A 14824-nucleotide genomic window follows, 5' to 3' on the forward strand; every position below is an offset into this window, starting at 1 on the left:
CTTTCATGTCACACATTACAGTGATGTTGTGCAACCTGTTCACCCAAAGCCTGAATGTTCAATCAATAAATATGCTGCTAAATTAAATATGTTCATGTCATTGTCTTCCCTTTTGTGTTAACTTGATCTACTCTGCACATTAATAAGCACCACTTAAAATAATAATTTTACTGTATTCAATTCTATTGTTTAAGTGGGTGGGCTTGACATCATCAGGTTAGTGGTCACTCTGAGGGATCGTATCAAAGTATCAGTGTGACCCCTGTCAGGCTGAGGAACGCATTATGCATGCAGTAATAGACAGTATGATCAAGAAAGACTGGAAGAATAGCCGTAATTGCATAAGCCGGGTCACACAACAGGGCAATGCTCCAAAGCCAGCATGTAACACTAAATACAGAGGAATAGAAATTGACTTTTTATAATGAAAGATTTTCTGAATCATCATTTGAATGCACTGGTTAACCAGTGGTTAACCACAATAAAGAGAAGAAGTCGCACCTGTAGACAGCATCTTTAATTACCTGACATCACAAAGGTCCTACTGTACTGTACATGACACTGTGGCACTGTGGAGTCAGCATGCTCACAGATACTAAAGAAAAGGTCTTAGTTTGATGTGTCTTTCTTCACGGTTGTGCAAAGACTCATTTTTGTAATCTGATCAGCAAACATAATCTTCCAAAACAAAAATAAAAAAAGAAGAGAAACATTTAAATATCCCAAATTCCAACGACGCTTACTAACCATTTTTTTTAAAAGCGATTAACATTGAAATTTCTTAAACAAATATTGAGCACTGGTCCTATTCCATCACTTGGTGGAGCACAGATTAGACCAACACAATGCATTAGATATAATTATTAACTTTACATGTATATACATATACACTGGTTTTCTTCAGTGGTATATCAGGTGCAGGTATCTACAGTGCCTTTATTTCAGGCACATATAATACATAGTCATAAAACTGTAGTGCAAGCTAATTCCACATGACATATCTGATGACAAACATGCTTTAGTTCATGTCTTTTTTTTTCACTGTGATTTTTTTCTCCATCCAGTGCTATAAAAAAATCTGAGGAAACAGCAGGCTTTTCCATATGTGAGTGTATATACTGTATGTTATTGTTAAAGTTAGTATCCATGTAGTTTGTCAATTTCTGTGAGCCTCTTCGTTCCTTGTGGCTTTTGTCCGCTGATCAAAGCACAATCAGCATGTCTGTTGAGCCACCGAGGACAAAAAAGTCATCCAAGAATGTCTCCTTTGACATGAGGCAGTTTTTGTAATCCAGAAACAGTCACAAGATACCATTAAAAGAGTGTGGCGAGAAATAGAAAAACCTCTAGTCCCTGCATCTTCACTGGAGCTACATTATGTATCAGGGTGTCTTACGTTATTGTGGAGTCTGCGGCATTGGGTGGAGTGCATGACTTTGCTCTGTTTGTATGCGAGTTGTGCTAATGAAGGAAAACAGCTGAGGACGTCCAGATTCTTATATCACATTTTCAAACAGCTGCATGGAGTTCATGATGTTCTCGTCCTGCAAATAAAACGATAAAGAAAAAACATCTGTCAGCAAATTCAGAAGGAAACAAATGTTCACGCTGATTAGGTCAAAGTTTCAGATATAACAAATGGCCATGGTGGCACTGTTTATAGCCAAAAGAACTGAGTCATTATCAGCAACTGCGAATATAAATCTTCCACCATGTCATGTTTCTTTATAGGGGCACAGATTAGAGACTGAGCTTGTTTTTACAAATATCTAATAGACAACTAATTTCAGTTTTTTGATGTGCTTGATAGAGAAGAAGACTGAATGCAGTCAACTGAGGCAATGCTGTATAGAAGAGTGATGTGAGACACTGAGAAAGTCATGCAGAAAATACAGAAAATGAAATCTAGGGTGTACTTAGAGCCCTAGAAAAACATTCTTTTTCACCAAACTTTATATTCAATGACACTTGAACTGGTGTTTGAGACCACTAACTAAGGAAAAAGATTTACTGAGGTCATCGATCAAGTCATCCCCTGGTGGTAATCCATCTATTACACACAGCCTGTTGGGGAAAAGCAGCAGCATTCAGTCTATTGTTTGTGTTAATTCAAAGTTCTCAGATTGTAATTCTTTTGCGCCTTAGTGTTATCGGTATTTTAAAAAAAAATTGTGTGTAAATAAAGCATGCTACAGTACGTCTACAGTTTGAGTAAAATAACTGGAACACTCTCTGCTCGTTACGTAAATGCACTGGCTTGAATTTTCCATTTTTATCTCTGTTGATTGAAGCATGTTAAAACAGCTGCAGAGCTGCATCAGAGGCACTGACCAATATTTGAGTTTGGGGTAAACAGCACACACAGATGGTCTCAAAATAAATAATGACTAATAATCTAAAAACCCAGTGTTTTACACCAACCAAAACACAAGATAAGTTAGTGTACATACTTTGACCTCAACTACTTGTGAAGTCGGTAAGAAAACTGACATCCACGAAACTGCGCATACAATCTAAAGAAAATTTTGTGGTAAAACAGTTAAGAAACGGGGTCAAAAGTCAATTAATTGCCTCATTACAAGTTTTTACTTGCTGGTAGTGAGTGCCAACACTCAAAACTACCCTTTATCAGGAGATAATGACTTTTACTGTTGCCCAGTTAACAATTTACAGCTTTTGGAGGTGTGTTTTAAAATTTCTTTCTTTTCCAGTACAGAGATGTCTTCCTGGTAAGGCCTACTGACTTTACTGTAAAAAATCTAAGAAAAAAAAACTGTGTTTATGTCAAGGTTGTCTAGCAGACATAAAAAATCTGAAAAAGTAGCCTGCCCAAATAACTAGATGATGAGTAAACACTGTTTTAGTGTTTGTTAACATTGTGTAGATACTGACTGTGACAAATTAAACACCAGGAGCTTAATATAGCAAAATACAGAGGAAGTGCTTTCCTTCAGAGAATGTTCATGATTAAGGATATTAGTTTATAAACATTTTTCAACCAAAATAGTGTATTGATATGAGGAACATCTGGTTCTGGTTATTAACTGCAGAGATATCTTTGAGGATGTGAAGCTGAGTTTTTATCACTGACGTTTTTAAGTTCATGAATTGGGTATTAAAAAAGGAAATTAGGTGTAATCAGGTCTCTTTTCCTTACAGTACTGACTGTGAGAAAGAAGTGGAGACACATATAGAAGAACACAGGATTAAAGGTGATTCAAAAATAAACACGCTATAATTAATAAATACAGAATATGATCATTACAAACTAGAAAGTGTAATATTCCTCCAAAAATAACATGTCAGGGTTTACAATATGTGTGAAGGGAGATAACACTAGTCAGTGTGAGTGCCGTCATGCTGTAGCTGACATTGAACCAAGAACCTTGATCTACTGCAATACTGTAATTGTGATTTACACTGACTGGTGTGTGGGACAAAAAAGTGTGCATCACCTTCTGACAGGTCTCAATGAACTCTTCAATAGTCACTACGCCATCTCTGTTCCTGTCCATTTTCTGAAAAAACAGAAAAAATAAGACGAGAAAGCAGACATTAGTGAGACAATATTTACGATATTTAACTCTTAAGAGACCAAAATGAATGAGTAGGGTCATTTCCAACCAAATTATATTTTACAAAGGAAAACTTTTCATAAATGGCTCTGTTTGCGTTTATACCTAGACGTTTGTCTTTATCTATGACAGATATTCTAAGATGCTCTGATGTAGTTATGTATGGCTTACAATAGCTTTTATGGAAAAGGGAGTCAATCTGAGCCATCACCAGTCTTTTCATCATAACTTTGGGCATTAGTCATCTGCCTCAAGGCTAAATCTTACTACCCCTAAGTCTGTTATCCATGACTCAATGAAAAACTATAATCTAGAAATTATATTTAATTGTGTGGAATCAGAACCTGAAAGAACTTGTCGACATGTTCAGAGGGTGCTTCATCCCGCACGCAAGGGTAGGTATACCTCCCCATCATGTCATAGATCGACTTCATAATTGCCAGCATTTCCTGAAGAGAAGCAGAGAAGGAAAGGGAGTGAATATAATTCACTTTTTACCTAAAACAGCCAACTGTTTCAGTGTTTTGTTTACCTACTATGAATTTTAAAATGTACAAACTCTATATTATATGATTAAAACGGAAATTTAATTTAGTTGTCCCATCTTGGCTGTTTTTAATAAAAACAAAAAAAAAGCCAGTCTCTGAGAAAGATGAGATTGTATCAGGGCAGATAGATAGAGACAGACAGCCCTTGAGGCTAAATGTCTACATATGTTTATTTAGCTTGAAACTGCCAAGAGCACAATCATCATTCAGGTCACCTATACCATGGAAAACGAGTATAAGAGCTCTCCTTTAAATGTCTGCGACTGGTGTAGTTTCTCAAAGTGAAGCCAATCAACATGCTATTCTCTACAAATACAAACAGGCATATCTGCCCCAAGAAATGGGCTTAATATGCTTATTAACACCTTAATAAGCAGTTAATAAGCATTATTAAAATGCTTATTAACTGCTTAAATAGGACATAATAGTTATTACTAACAAAAATATATAATTCTGCCTGGTTTAAGGCCCCTGATCAGTATCTAGACCCAGAATCTAGATTGAGAAGGTGAGCTAGTGAGTGTGGTTTTTAAAAAAAACAAAAAACATTTATCTTCTTGTAAAGCACTTAAGTGTACACATATGAAATCAGTTATTAGTTGCTTCTACTTCATGTCAGTTTAAACAGTTTTGGATGTAACAAAGGTGACAGAATATGAAATTTGTCTTTGTCTTGTTGTCAAAAAAATGACATATCTTACACGCACGCACACACACACACACACACACACACACACACACACCTCTTTGGTGATGTAACCATCCTTATTAATGTCGTAAAGGTTGAAAGCCCAGTTGAGCTTCTCGGTGACCGAACCTCTGAGCAACACTGATAGGCCGATGACGAAGTCCTCAAAACGGATTGAACCGTTTCTGTCCATGTCAAACGCGTTGAACAGGAAGTGAGCGTAGGTGGTTGCATCTGTAGATGAAAGAAGATGCGGATTTAATGTAGTGCTTTTAACAAAGCACCCAAAAAAGCAAAGGAGAGGGAGACCCAGTTTTCAAACATTGTTAACAAGTTTTCATGATTGAAGTTGGGACTTTGGAAAGGCTGTTCCAGAGGTTAGCCTGCGGTTTCAATTCTAGAACTAGTTTTTGTGTGTGTTTTGATGCGTCCTGTTGCAACACTGTTGCAGTGCATTGTTCTTGGGTTGTAAAGCTTCGCTTCGCCTTCAATTCAGTTCAGTTTTATTTATATAACACCAAATCACAACAATAATCACCTCAAGGCACTTAGTATTGTAAGATGAAGAACCTACAATACAGAGAAACCAACAACAACCAGACGACCCCCCCATGACCAAATATTTTGGCGACAGTGGGAAGGAAAACCTCCTTTTTAACAGAAAGAACCCTCCAACAGGGGTAAGGGGAGGGAGACATGACACTCTTCCAAAAATGCCTCATGTCATTGTACCCAAATAGATCAATTTTTGTGTCACTTTTCTCCAGAAGGCTTTGACTTGTCCGTGTAGTCAACACCCTTTTAGTCCATGGCGATGTAAAACATATTCAGCCAATAAAGCTGGTGTTTCACTGGTTTCCAGTTCATAGCAGGCTTGAGCACTGATGGCTCCTGGGTTGCTCCTGAGCATCCAAAGCAGCTTCCTCTCATCTGAAGGTGGCAGTCTGGGTATTCTTTCAGACTTTGTCATACTGGACTTTTCAGTTTCAGATTAATTCTGACACACTGTGTATTTTTTAATGCTATTAAATTATTTTAATAGGGCAGCATTAAAGCATGATAAACTGAATTTTAACTGAATATTGCAGCATGTGGCTCTTGTAGCCACATACTTTTACTTCTCATACTAAATGCTTTTAACTCATTCCCCCTTTGACACCTACTGGGGTAACCCTTGTTTCTCTTTCCTGAATGGAGGCATATTTCAAGCCTGCTTCAGGAACAAAATAATTGGGTGTGCATCTTGTTTAAATCTTGTTTAACCTCCTAGGACCTGGCGTCCACACATGTGGACATCACATTTTGGGTCGTCTAGACCAGCGGTCTCCAACCTTTTTTGCGCCATGGACCGGTTTATGCCCGACAATATTTTCACAGACCGGCCTTTAAGGTGTCGCAGATAAATACAACAAAATAAAACTAGTACCGGTACCAAAAAAAGAAGATTTATTCATAACACACGTGAAAAGACCGAGGAAAACTGAGTTAACGATAAAAACCATAACAAAATAACGCTGAAAACCGATAAAAACCCTGAAACACATACATTTCAGACCTGAGCCTCAACTCTCGTGGCCCGGTACCAAACGACTCACGGACCGGTACCGGTCTGAAGCCTGGGGGTTGGGGACCGCTGGTCTAGACCAAAATACTAAATTTTTCTCTACAAGGGCCTGATATCCACTTAGGAGGACATTATACTGCCACTGCTCCATCAAAATTTAAAACGAATGTCCTCATATGTGGGTCTCATTTTTCTCAAAAAAAAAAAAAAGAAATCAGATAATTTTGTTTTTACATTCATCAGGTCCCAATCAGCCCAAATAGCAAAGAGAAATTAAAAATGCATGCCATGAAAGAGTTTGGGTCTTAGGAGGTCAAAGTTATGAAATATAAATCAGGTGTGGAAAAATATGACCCTCAGTCCCTCACTAAAAAGGACAGAAAAAGAGGAGATTGTTTTAATGTCTAACCTCCTTGGGGAAAGAACTGAGAATAGATGGACTTGAATGTCTCCTCATCAACCAGTCCGCTGGGACACTCCTGCTCAAGAGAGGAGGAAAAAGGAGATATACATGTTAGAATAATAATTCAGCTCTATATAAAGCATAGTAATAATAGCAAAGCAATTAGGCTGGTCTCAGCAGAAGGAGCAGCTAGACGCACGTTCTTGAAGCCTCGATACAGAGACTGAAGCTCCTTCCTGGTGAACTTGGTCTGAGCCTGCAGCTGGTCCAGCCCCTCTGGCTGGTGACGCACAGTCGACAGCTCCAAATCACTGTCGCTGCTGTCTGTGGGAGGAAGAGAGACAGAGAGAAAGGGATGGATAGACAGACAGAAAGGAGGAAAAGTAAAGAAGGGGAGAAGGAGAGAGAAGTGATGAAGGGAGGGAAGGATGGAAAGAAAAAAGAGGGAGGATGGGGCAGACATTGAGTGAGAGGATGCAGGTCAACATTCGGAGATGGGGTGTGGGTGGGTTCACACATTCAACAGGAGGAGGCATAAGAGGAAAATGTTCGAAGTTCAAAAGAGAGAATTATCAAAAAACTGTGGAGGAGGAAAAGGCAGGCGAACAAGGGAGTAAAATAAGAGGAGGAGGTACTTTCTTTATGGTGGACATGTCACCAAACTTGGAGGGTCATTTTATGAGAATTCAATCAATGCATCCCACATGGCCCCATCAGAATCAGCTGATATTGTTGGTCAATAATGTATGAGTAGTTTCTGAGCTACAGGCCATTGAAATATATAAAAGGAAGGTTGAAATTTATCACTTTTTTTTATTGCCTTGTTTAAACATAGTTAAAAACTACAACCAAATCAGTTTTAATCAGGTTCAAGCATTTAAAAATGAAAGGCCATTAAAAAGCACTGAATTCCAGCCAATCTCTATGTACTTCAAGGGCCTGTAACTTGGAAAGTATATTTATAGTATAAAAGTAAAAGTTTGCATGCCTTCATTAAACATAAAAAAGTTATTATAGAACAAAAATCAGCCTATCCTGAAGGTAGACGTGTGGGAAATGTTTCAAATCTGGCTGACTTTATATGGAGCGACTTTCAAAACAAAAGCCACCACAGAAAACCTAAGTTTGATCATTTAGATCAAAGACACTTTCTCACTCAAATGAAGTGTCGTGACATTGGTTACCATTGCACACTAAGAGAAAGCACTGCACAGCCGGGCAAAAAGAAAACACTTTTAAAAAAGTAGGGAAGTTTTCTCCGTTTGGTTGGACTCGTGCTGTTACATACTCACCATCTTTAGACAGAAAGAACAGAGGTGGAGGAGGTGGACGGGTGTCGACACCGAGATGGAGTGAAAGAGCGTAAATGGAGAACAGTGGGAGAGTGACAGTAAGAGGAAGAAAAAAACAAAAAACAAAAAGAAAACATGTCAAGTCAGATCGGACGCTGTGTGGTTTACACGCTGGGTCCAAAGGAGAGGACTCATGTCATATTCGGATAAAACACCCAGCAGAGCGGGGAAATATGATACGCTGTGAAACATAAACCCAAACCACAGAGAAGGGGATTAAAACTGGAATGTGATCCGCTCTTCAACATTTCTTTACAGTTCATTTATTCTTGCACAATGTGAGAAGAAGATGGCTTCTGACCTTGTCTGTATGGGTGCAGCTGTCAAAGACGGTCATGCTCTTGTAACCCAGTTATATCAGAAAAGGCACCCGGTAGGATGAAATACTTTCTCAAAAGTCCACACATTTTCCTTTTTCCCCTCTAAATTTTCAGACTGTTCAATGCATTTTTGCAACATTTCTGCAAAAAAGTTTAATTTGCCTGCTAAAGATTCTAATCTAAAATGAATCTAACCTGCACATTTTTAATAATTTCAAATTCTATTAAAGAAAATAACGCTCATATGATCCCATCAGAGCATGATTATTCTGTATCTCCTGCATGATACAAAATAATACAGAATAACCAAGAAAAACTATTGGTGACGAGAGTTCTGCAGGTCAGCATTTAGTTTGTGGAAATAAAAACCTGATTCATTATGAGCCATAAACATTCAGAGTTACGCCTTACTACAATCTAAAACATGGGATGATGGTAAGTATTCCTACAGAAAGCACAGGTCTGTATATCAACCTTTTCGTTGTAACGAAAAGGCTTTTTTTACTCTACCCACAATCCTAAATTGAAACAGTGGCGTCTGATTGGCGGAGGCATCTGTTACCATGGAAATGTTGAACCCAGGGCTCAAAACTTCAGAAAATTCAGACACACAGAACACAATCTACAAAATACACTGAAAACTATTATAATACATTAAGAATGAAAATGGCAGACTTCACTTTGCTGGGATTTGCAATGCATTATGTAATAATGTAAAGTGTTAGGCATAATTTTAGAAAACTATCTTAATCGTTGATTTCTCTTTGGATAAAAGTAAATCAGTTTTTCTTCTTTGTTTTACTCCTCATTTATTTCTTTTAGAGAGGTTTTATGCAGTCAAATAGCCTGTGCCCAAAATGCTTTACTTCTACCTCTAATTTAATTACATGTGAATGTTCCATGTATAGTTTGTAACATAAATAAAAGATAAAATGTCAAATTTAATGGAATCTGGTGAAATAAAATTGACTTGATTGGCAAAGATTCAATTTATAAGCACATTTTCCTTAATGATTTATTATCTGAATAAATAAACCTTTTAATTATATATATCACCTGTATTTAACTGAAAATTATTGCTTCATTGAGGGTGAAGAATCATGTTTTCGAGGGTGCTTAAACATGTTAATGTCCACTAAAGTCTTTAACTGGCCTAAGTAATAGCTGATCTTTCACGTACTCCCCTGGCTGGAGAAGTACCCTGGGGGTACTTGTACTGGTACTGGGGAATCATTGCTCTAACAGAAGTGATTTCTGTAGCTACTGTACTATACACACTCTGAGGTACTGGGAAAGTATGGTTGTTTTTTTAAACATGTGTCAATTTTAATGTCACTAACTGTCACTAAAACACGAGCCAAACTGCTGCACTGGTATTACCATGATAGTTAATTCCCCCTTTAATGCCCCAGTGCTGCAAATACTCACCAGACCATCAAATATGTATTCATGCCAAACTGAAATCAAACTATTTACTCCTGTTTGAAATTAGTATTTCAGGAATCAGTAATACACTGTGTATTTCTATAATTGCCATTTTTAAAAGATTTACATATTTAAAGCTTTGGGTTAAAAGAATATACATGTGAGCAATTATTACCAGAGGTTGATAGGGACTGACTGTCAACTCACATCAATTATTCAGCTAACAAGCTTTAAAATGATGCCTGTGTAAAACCAAGCCAAAAAAAGTCTTTATTGTTTACACCATCTGTGGCTGTCTCATGTCTCTTACAGCTATGTCTTCTTCTCTCTTGATAATCTACACGTATCCAAATTGGGTCAGACACATTCACAACATTCACAAATTGCTCCGTGTCTTTCCTCCTCCTCACTTCCCCCCTCCTGTGGCATCTCACCGGTCTCAGTGATGTCGATCAGGCCCAGCAGGTGCATCAGTTTGAGGAACATGATCACCAGGCAGACGATGCCAACTGTCTGGAGTCCCTCCGTCTCCCATCTTACACTCATCTTCCCCTCTTCTTCTATCTCGTCTTCTCTTGTTATTTTCCTTGCCTCTATTTCGACATCACTGGACTCTCTATAGACACCTGTCTTAATCCATCTGCCTCTCACAGTCTCACTCTTCTCCACTGCCTTTTCCTGTCTCTGAAACAGTGTCAGTCACTCATCACTCTTTTTATGTCACATTTTTTTCTTGATGATTCTTTATTTAGCTCTCCCCCTCTGCCTTTTTAATTGACTGCCTGTTTTTTTTTGTTGTTTTTTTACCCCGGTGATCTGTTGTGCTCCAATGAATGTTACAGGATTTTTTCCACAATTAAAAGCAGGGTGTGATGGTCCAACTCCCTCATGAACGTCAAATGCTTCAGATGAGAGTAAAAAATCCCCCCAAAAAATCTGGATCACCACGTTAATCCACAGGAAATCCAATCACACAAAGAGGAAGCTCAAATATTCTCACACCACATAGATTAGGTTTTTGGCAAAAAGCTGAAGCTGGCTTGGGATTTCTCCAGTAAATATTATTCCTGCCGTCAGTGATAACAATAAAAAAAATTATCCAAAATTCACAAGGAGGTGCATCAGGAAAATCCACCACAGAACAAATGACTGATGCTGTGCAGCTTCCTCCTCTATAGCCTCCCTCCATATCACACCTTATTCTCTGCTAATTAACCTCTGAACTCCTGAGGAAGCAGAGAAAGTTGCATTTCTCCCATTTCCATCAAAACAACCTCAACACGAGACCGGAAAATACATCAAATCAGTGCAGGACGGCTTTAAATAGGCATGGCTGACAAAGATTAGAATGATTTCTGCTAAATGTGACAAGCGGAAAAATAATTTGCCTTTAAGGACACAGAGAGGGTGGTGACAAAGGTCAACAGGTGTCCTGAATCTCATTTTCCCAGTCATCTCCGTGATCCACTTTCTAATTGTTCCCCCGTCTCTCTTGGGATCTGCAGCACAGATTTAATGCCTCGGTGGAGTCCTGTCACACACTCATTCTCATGTAATAAAGAAAAACAGTGAGACAAGGCTCCCTCAGGCCCTGTGACACTTGTTCAAAGCTCATTTTACTGTGTGCCTCCCTCTAGTGGAGACTAAAGAGACAACATGCACAAAGTGCATGATGTAATATGAGGATGTAATTCCATAGACTAAGAAATTGTTTTTCTCTCCATTCACAGTTATGTCCATGCAGACCTTCTATAATTTCCTACTCATTCAATTTGAAACTTTAGCAATAAAATCCAGCGATAAATCATAGATAACAGAGTCTACCATTAGTGGATTGTATTAACTCCTAAGATCATAAGATGCAGCTTCTTAAGCATATTGCTCTAAATAAACAGCATTAACTGAAAGTGACATTCATCTCACATCATTTGTTTTTCAGATCCTGGAGGATGGAGCCATTAAAATAAGAAAATAATAATTAAAAATGACAGCTCTTACATTAAGCACATACGGGGCTGATTGATGATGCTGGAGGTGACCAGGATGGACAAGATTAGAAATAAGTACATCAGAGGAACAGCTCAGGTTGAGCAGTTTGGACATGTGCAGAGGAGGCAGGATGTTAAAGATGGAGCTGCCAGGGAGAAGAAGTTGAAGACCACAGAGAAATCTCATGGATGTAATGATGGAGGATCCGCAAAGGGAAGATATGGCAGAGGAGGACGCTAGAGACAGATCTGCTGTGGTCTGATAGTTCCCTCAACTCATTCGCACTTTTATAATATTGCTGCTCAAATTCACGGCAGGCTAAAATGACCTTTAGGCCACCGGGAAATGTTTTGGTGCTTCCACTTGCCAGTCCACTACTGCCTGCTATTTTGATTTTATTGATTCACAGTTCAAATAAATCTTTTTATCTTTTACTGTGCCTTAGCCCCTCAGCTCATCAGTGATCTGAAACAAACAGCATTAAAGCTCCTCTCACTTTTAGTTGATTGCCTTCTGATTGGCTGCCCCTTGCAAACAGAAGGTGGGCTGATATTATAGAAGTCCAAGAGTAGAAAAAAGTGTCAAAGCTAAAGTCTAAACCCTGAGCTTTCCTTTCAGAGGAATTAATTGCACATATGCTGAACTTATTTGAAACTTTGGCCATATTAGATAAAACAAGAAGAAGCACAGTAGGTCCTGTTTAACTGAAAGCATTTTCTAAATGTACCAGCTTTGGGAAATTGATGATACGAATCATAAATTCTGAGTAATTTATTAAATTGATCTAAAGGGCTTCTAAGAAACATGAAAATGAGCAAAGAAACCAGAGATGAACAGAGTGAAATACTCACTTCCTCCTTATCTTTTCTTACCGTACACTGACGCCACTTGCCACTTAAAATATCCAACACAAACCGCCAGTAAAACACCAGATACTGGTATCAGAAAGCCCCGAAATAGGGCTCATACATCTCTAAAGCCAAGGCTACCTCTGCCATCGATTTCATCCCAAAATAGGTCCTGGACTGATCCCAAAAATCGACATCAGAGAGCACCGGCCTGAAAGGTCAGTGGTTTGGTTTTAGATCACATCACTTAACTGAACTATAAGCACACACACATTTACACAAACACACACAACAAGTGCCAATGAGTGAATATTTTTCGTAGGGTGAAATCAAAGGAGCTTTTGTTGAGTGCTGATGATATAAATAATTCATCAAATAGGCCACGGCATCTTCTGATTAATAAGCGACCACTAATGTATTGCTGATGCTAAATGTGGAATGTTTTAGCACATACACAGTACCAAAATGGATTCTGAGATAGCCTCCTGATGTGGTTTAAAACATACTTTAATAGATATTTGCCTGTCTGGTTCCCCCACGAGATTATAATCAACTCTGTTGTGAAAACACTGAATTAATGAATATTTAAAATGCCTGTTGTATTGTATTCTCAATGATGAAACAACGAATCTTTTATAAACACAACTTAAACTCAAAACGTTGAGGCAGGAAAATGTGAAAAGAAAATTAATATCTTAAACTGCAAACACAAAGACAGAAAAAAAAATGAGGCGACATAGAGATCAATTAATTTCAACAAAACCTCTTGGGTTACATCTAAGGAAGACCAGTTCAAGGACCAGTCCTGCTTGTCATCCAGATGTATAGGGATTGCACCAGTTGTGACTGAAAAGTGGTGCAATCCCAGACAAATTAACTCTCAATTAATATTAAACTGTGGTCTTATCAAAACATCCATAGTACCCGTCTTTGTTGCTGCTGATGGAATCAACACACTCTTGGAGCTAGAAGATCTTTACCACCTCATACCACAATACCTGTATTCACTTTAGATTTAACTTCCTTTAGCATCACACTTAGATTTTGATTTATTGAGCTCTTGACTTTCCATTTACCACACACACACACACACACACACACACACACACACACACACACACACACACACACACACACACACACACACACACACACACACACACACACACACACACACAGTAGCATGAATGTAAATGACAGAAAAAAAAACTCACTCATCACTCATACACCTGGAAGAAGTCACACTGCCAGGGAAATTAAATTAGTGCACATAATTGGAGCTAATTTTTCTGAATTTCAGGAGCTAGACTCCACCCAAAACACTCCTCTTCCGGTCATATGTCTATAAATACCTACTTGCACCACACACACATTTATTCTTGTTTCACCCTCTCTCTGCTCTTTGTCTAGTTTCCACCCGTCTATCCCAATGAGGCATTCCCTAAACCGCAGCCCCTCGTTATCAATAATAATAACGAGAGGCAACTGTTGTGCTTTGATGCTTTATAGATAAAACTGGACTGGATTGAATTGAATTTAACATTTTGCATTTTGGGTTGGTGTCCTACTGACATGAATTAAATAACATAAACAAAATACAAACTTTCATTTTTATTGCATATATAGTTTAGCTTAAAAATGTGGATTAAGCTTTCCTGCCATAAGATCCCGATGCACATATTCAAGATTAAAAACAAACAAACAAACAAAGAACCTTAACTGAGTGTGAGGGTGCATGATTTAAAGGGCACAACCACAAACCCTTCAAGTTGCTTCACTGCATGCTTCTTCAGATACATACATTTCTCATTTCAGCATTAAACAGTAGTATTTTTATATTAATATTAATGTTAACTTTACAGTATTAAAGCAAAAGCTGATTAAAATTTTGTATGTGGTGTTATACCAGTTCCAGTTCATTGTATTAAACTGTAGTAACTGTTGTAATCAAGTGGTTTAAGATCAGGTGACTGACTTGGCCATTCAAGAATATTCCACTTCTTTGCTTTAATAAACTCCTGGGTTGCTTTGCCTGTATGTTTTGGGTCATTATTGTCTGTATAATGAAACACTGGCCAATCAATTTGACTGCATTAACTGGATATGAGAGGA

At 38.1% G+C, this 14824-nt stretch overlaps 1 protein-coding gene across 7 annotated transcripts in view; it reads right to left on the reverse strand.

Moving 5' to 3' along the window:
* Positions 1-502: 502 nt before the first annotated feature.
* kcnip3b (Kv channel interacting protein 3b, calsenilin) overlaps positions 503-14824 on the reverse strand; it is a 55661-nt gene continuing 41339 nt past the window's right edge. For 4 of the 7 annotated variants that reach the window (XM_026186866.1, XM_026186867.1, XM_026186869.1 and 1 more), the window contains 6 exons: positions 6978-7102; positions 6785-6854; positions 4867-5045; positions 3920-4024; positions 3456-3518; positions 503-1544 (listed from right to left, as the gene is read on the reverse strand). In XM_026186866.1, coding sequence (XP_026042651.1) covers positions 1497-1544; positions 3456-3518; positions 3920-4024; positions 4867-5045; positions 6785-6854; positions 6978-7102 — 590 coding nt within the window. In that variant the 3' untranslated portion in view covers positions 503-1496. Of the gene's footprint in view, positions 1545-3455; positions 3519-3919; positions 4025-4866; positions 5046-6784; positions 6855-6977; positions 7103-10158; positions 10162-10309; positions 11962-14824 lie in introns of those variants that run through there. The other 3 variants (XM_026186868.1, XM_026186870.1, XM_026186872.1) reach the window with 2 other exon arrangements.

This window comes from Astatotilapia calliptera, chromosome 12 (genome assembly GCF_900246225.1).
Source record: "Astatotilapia calliptera chromosome 12, fAstCal1.2, whole genome shotgun sequence".
Taxonomy (NCBI): Eukaryota; Metazoa; Chordata; class Actinopteri; order Cichliformes; family Cichlidae; genus Astatotilapia; species Astatotilapia calliptera.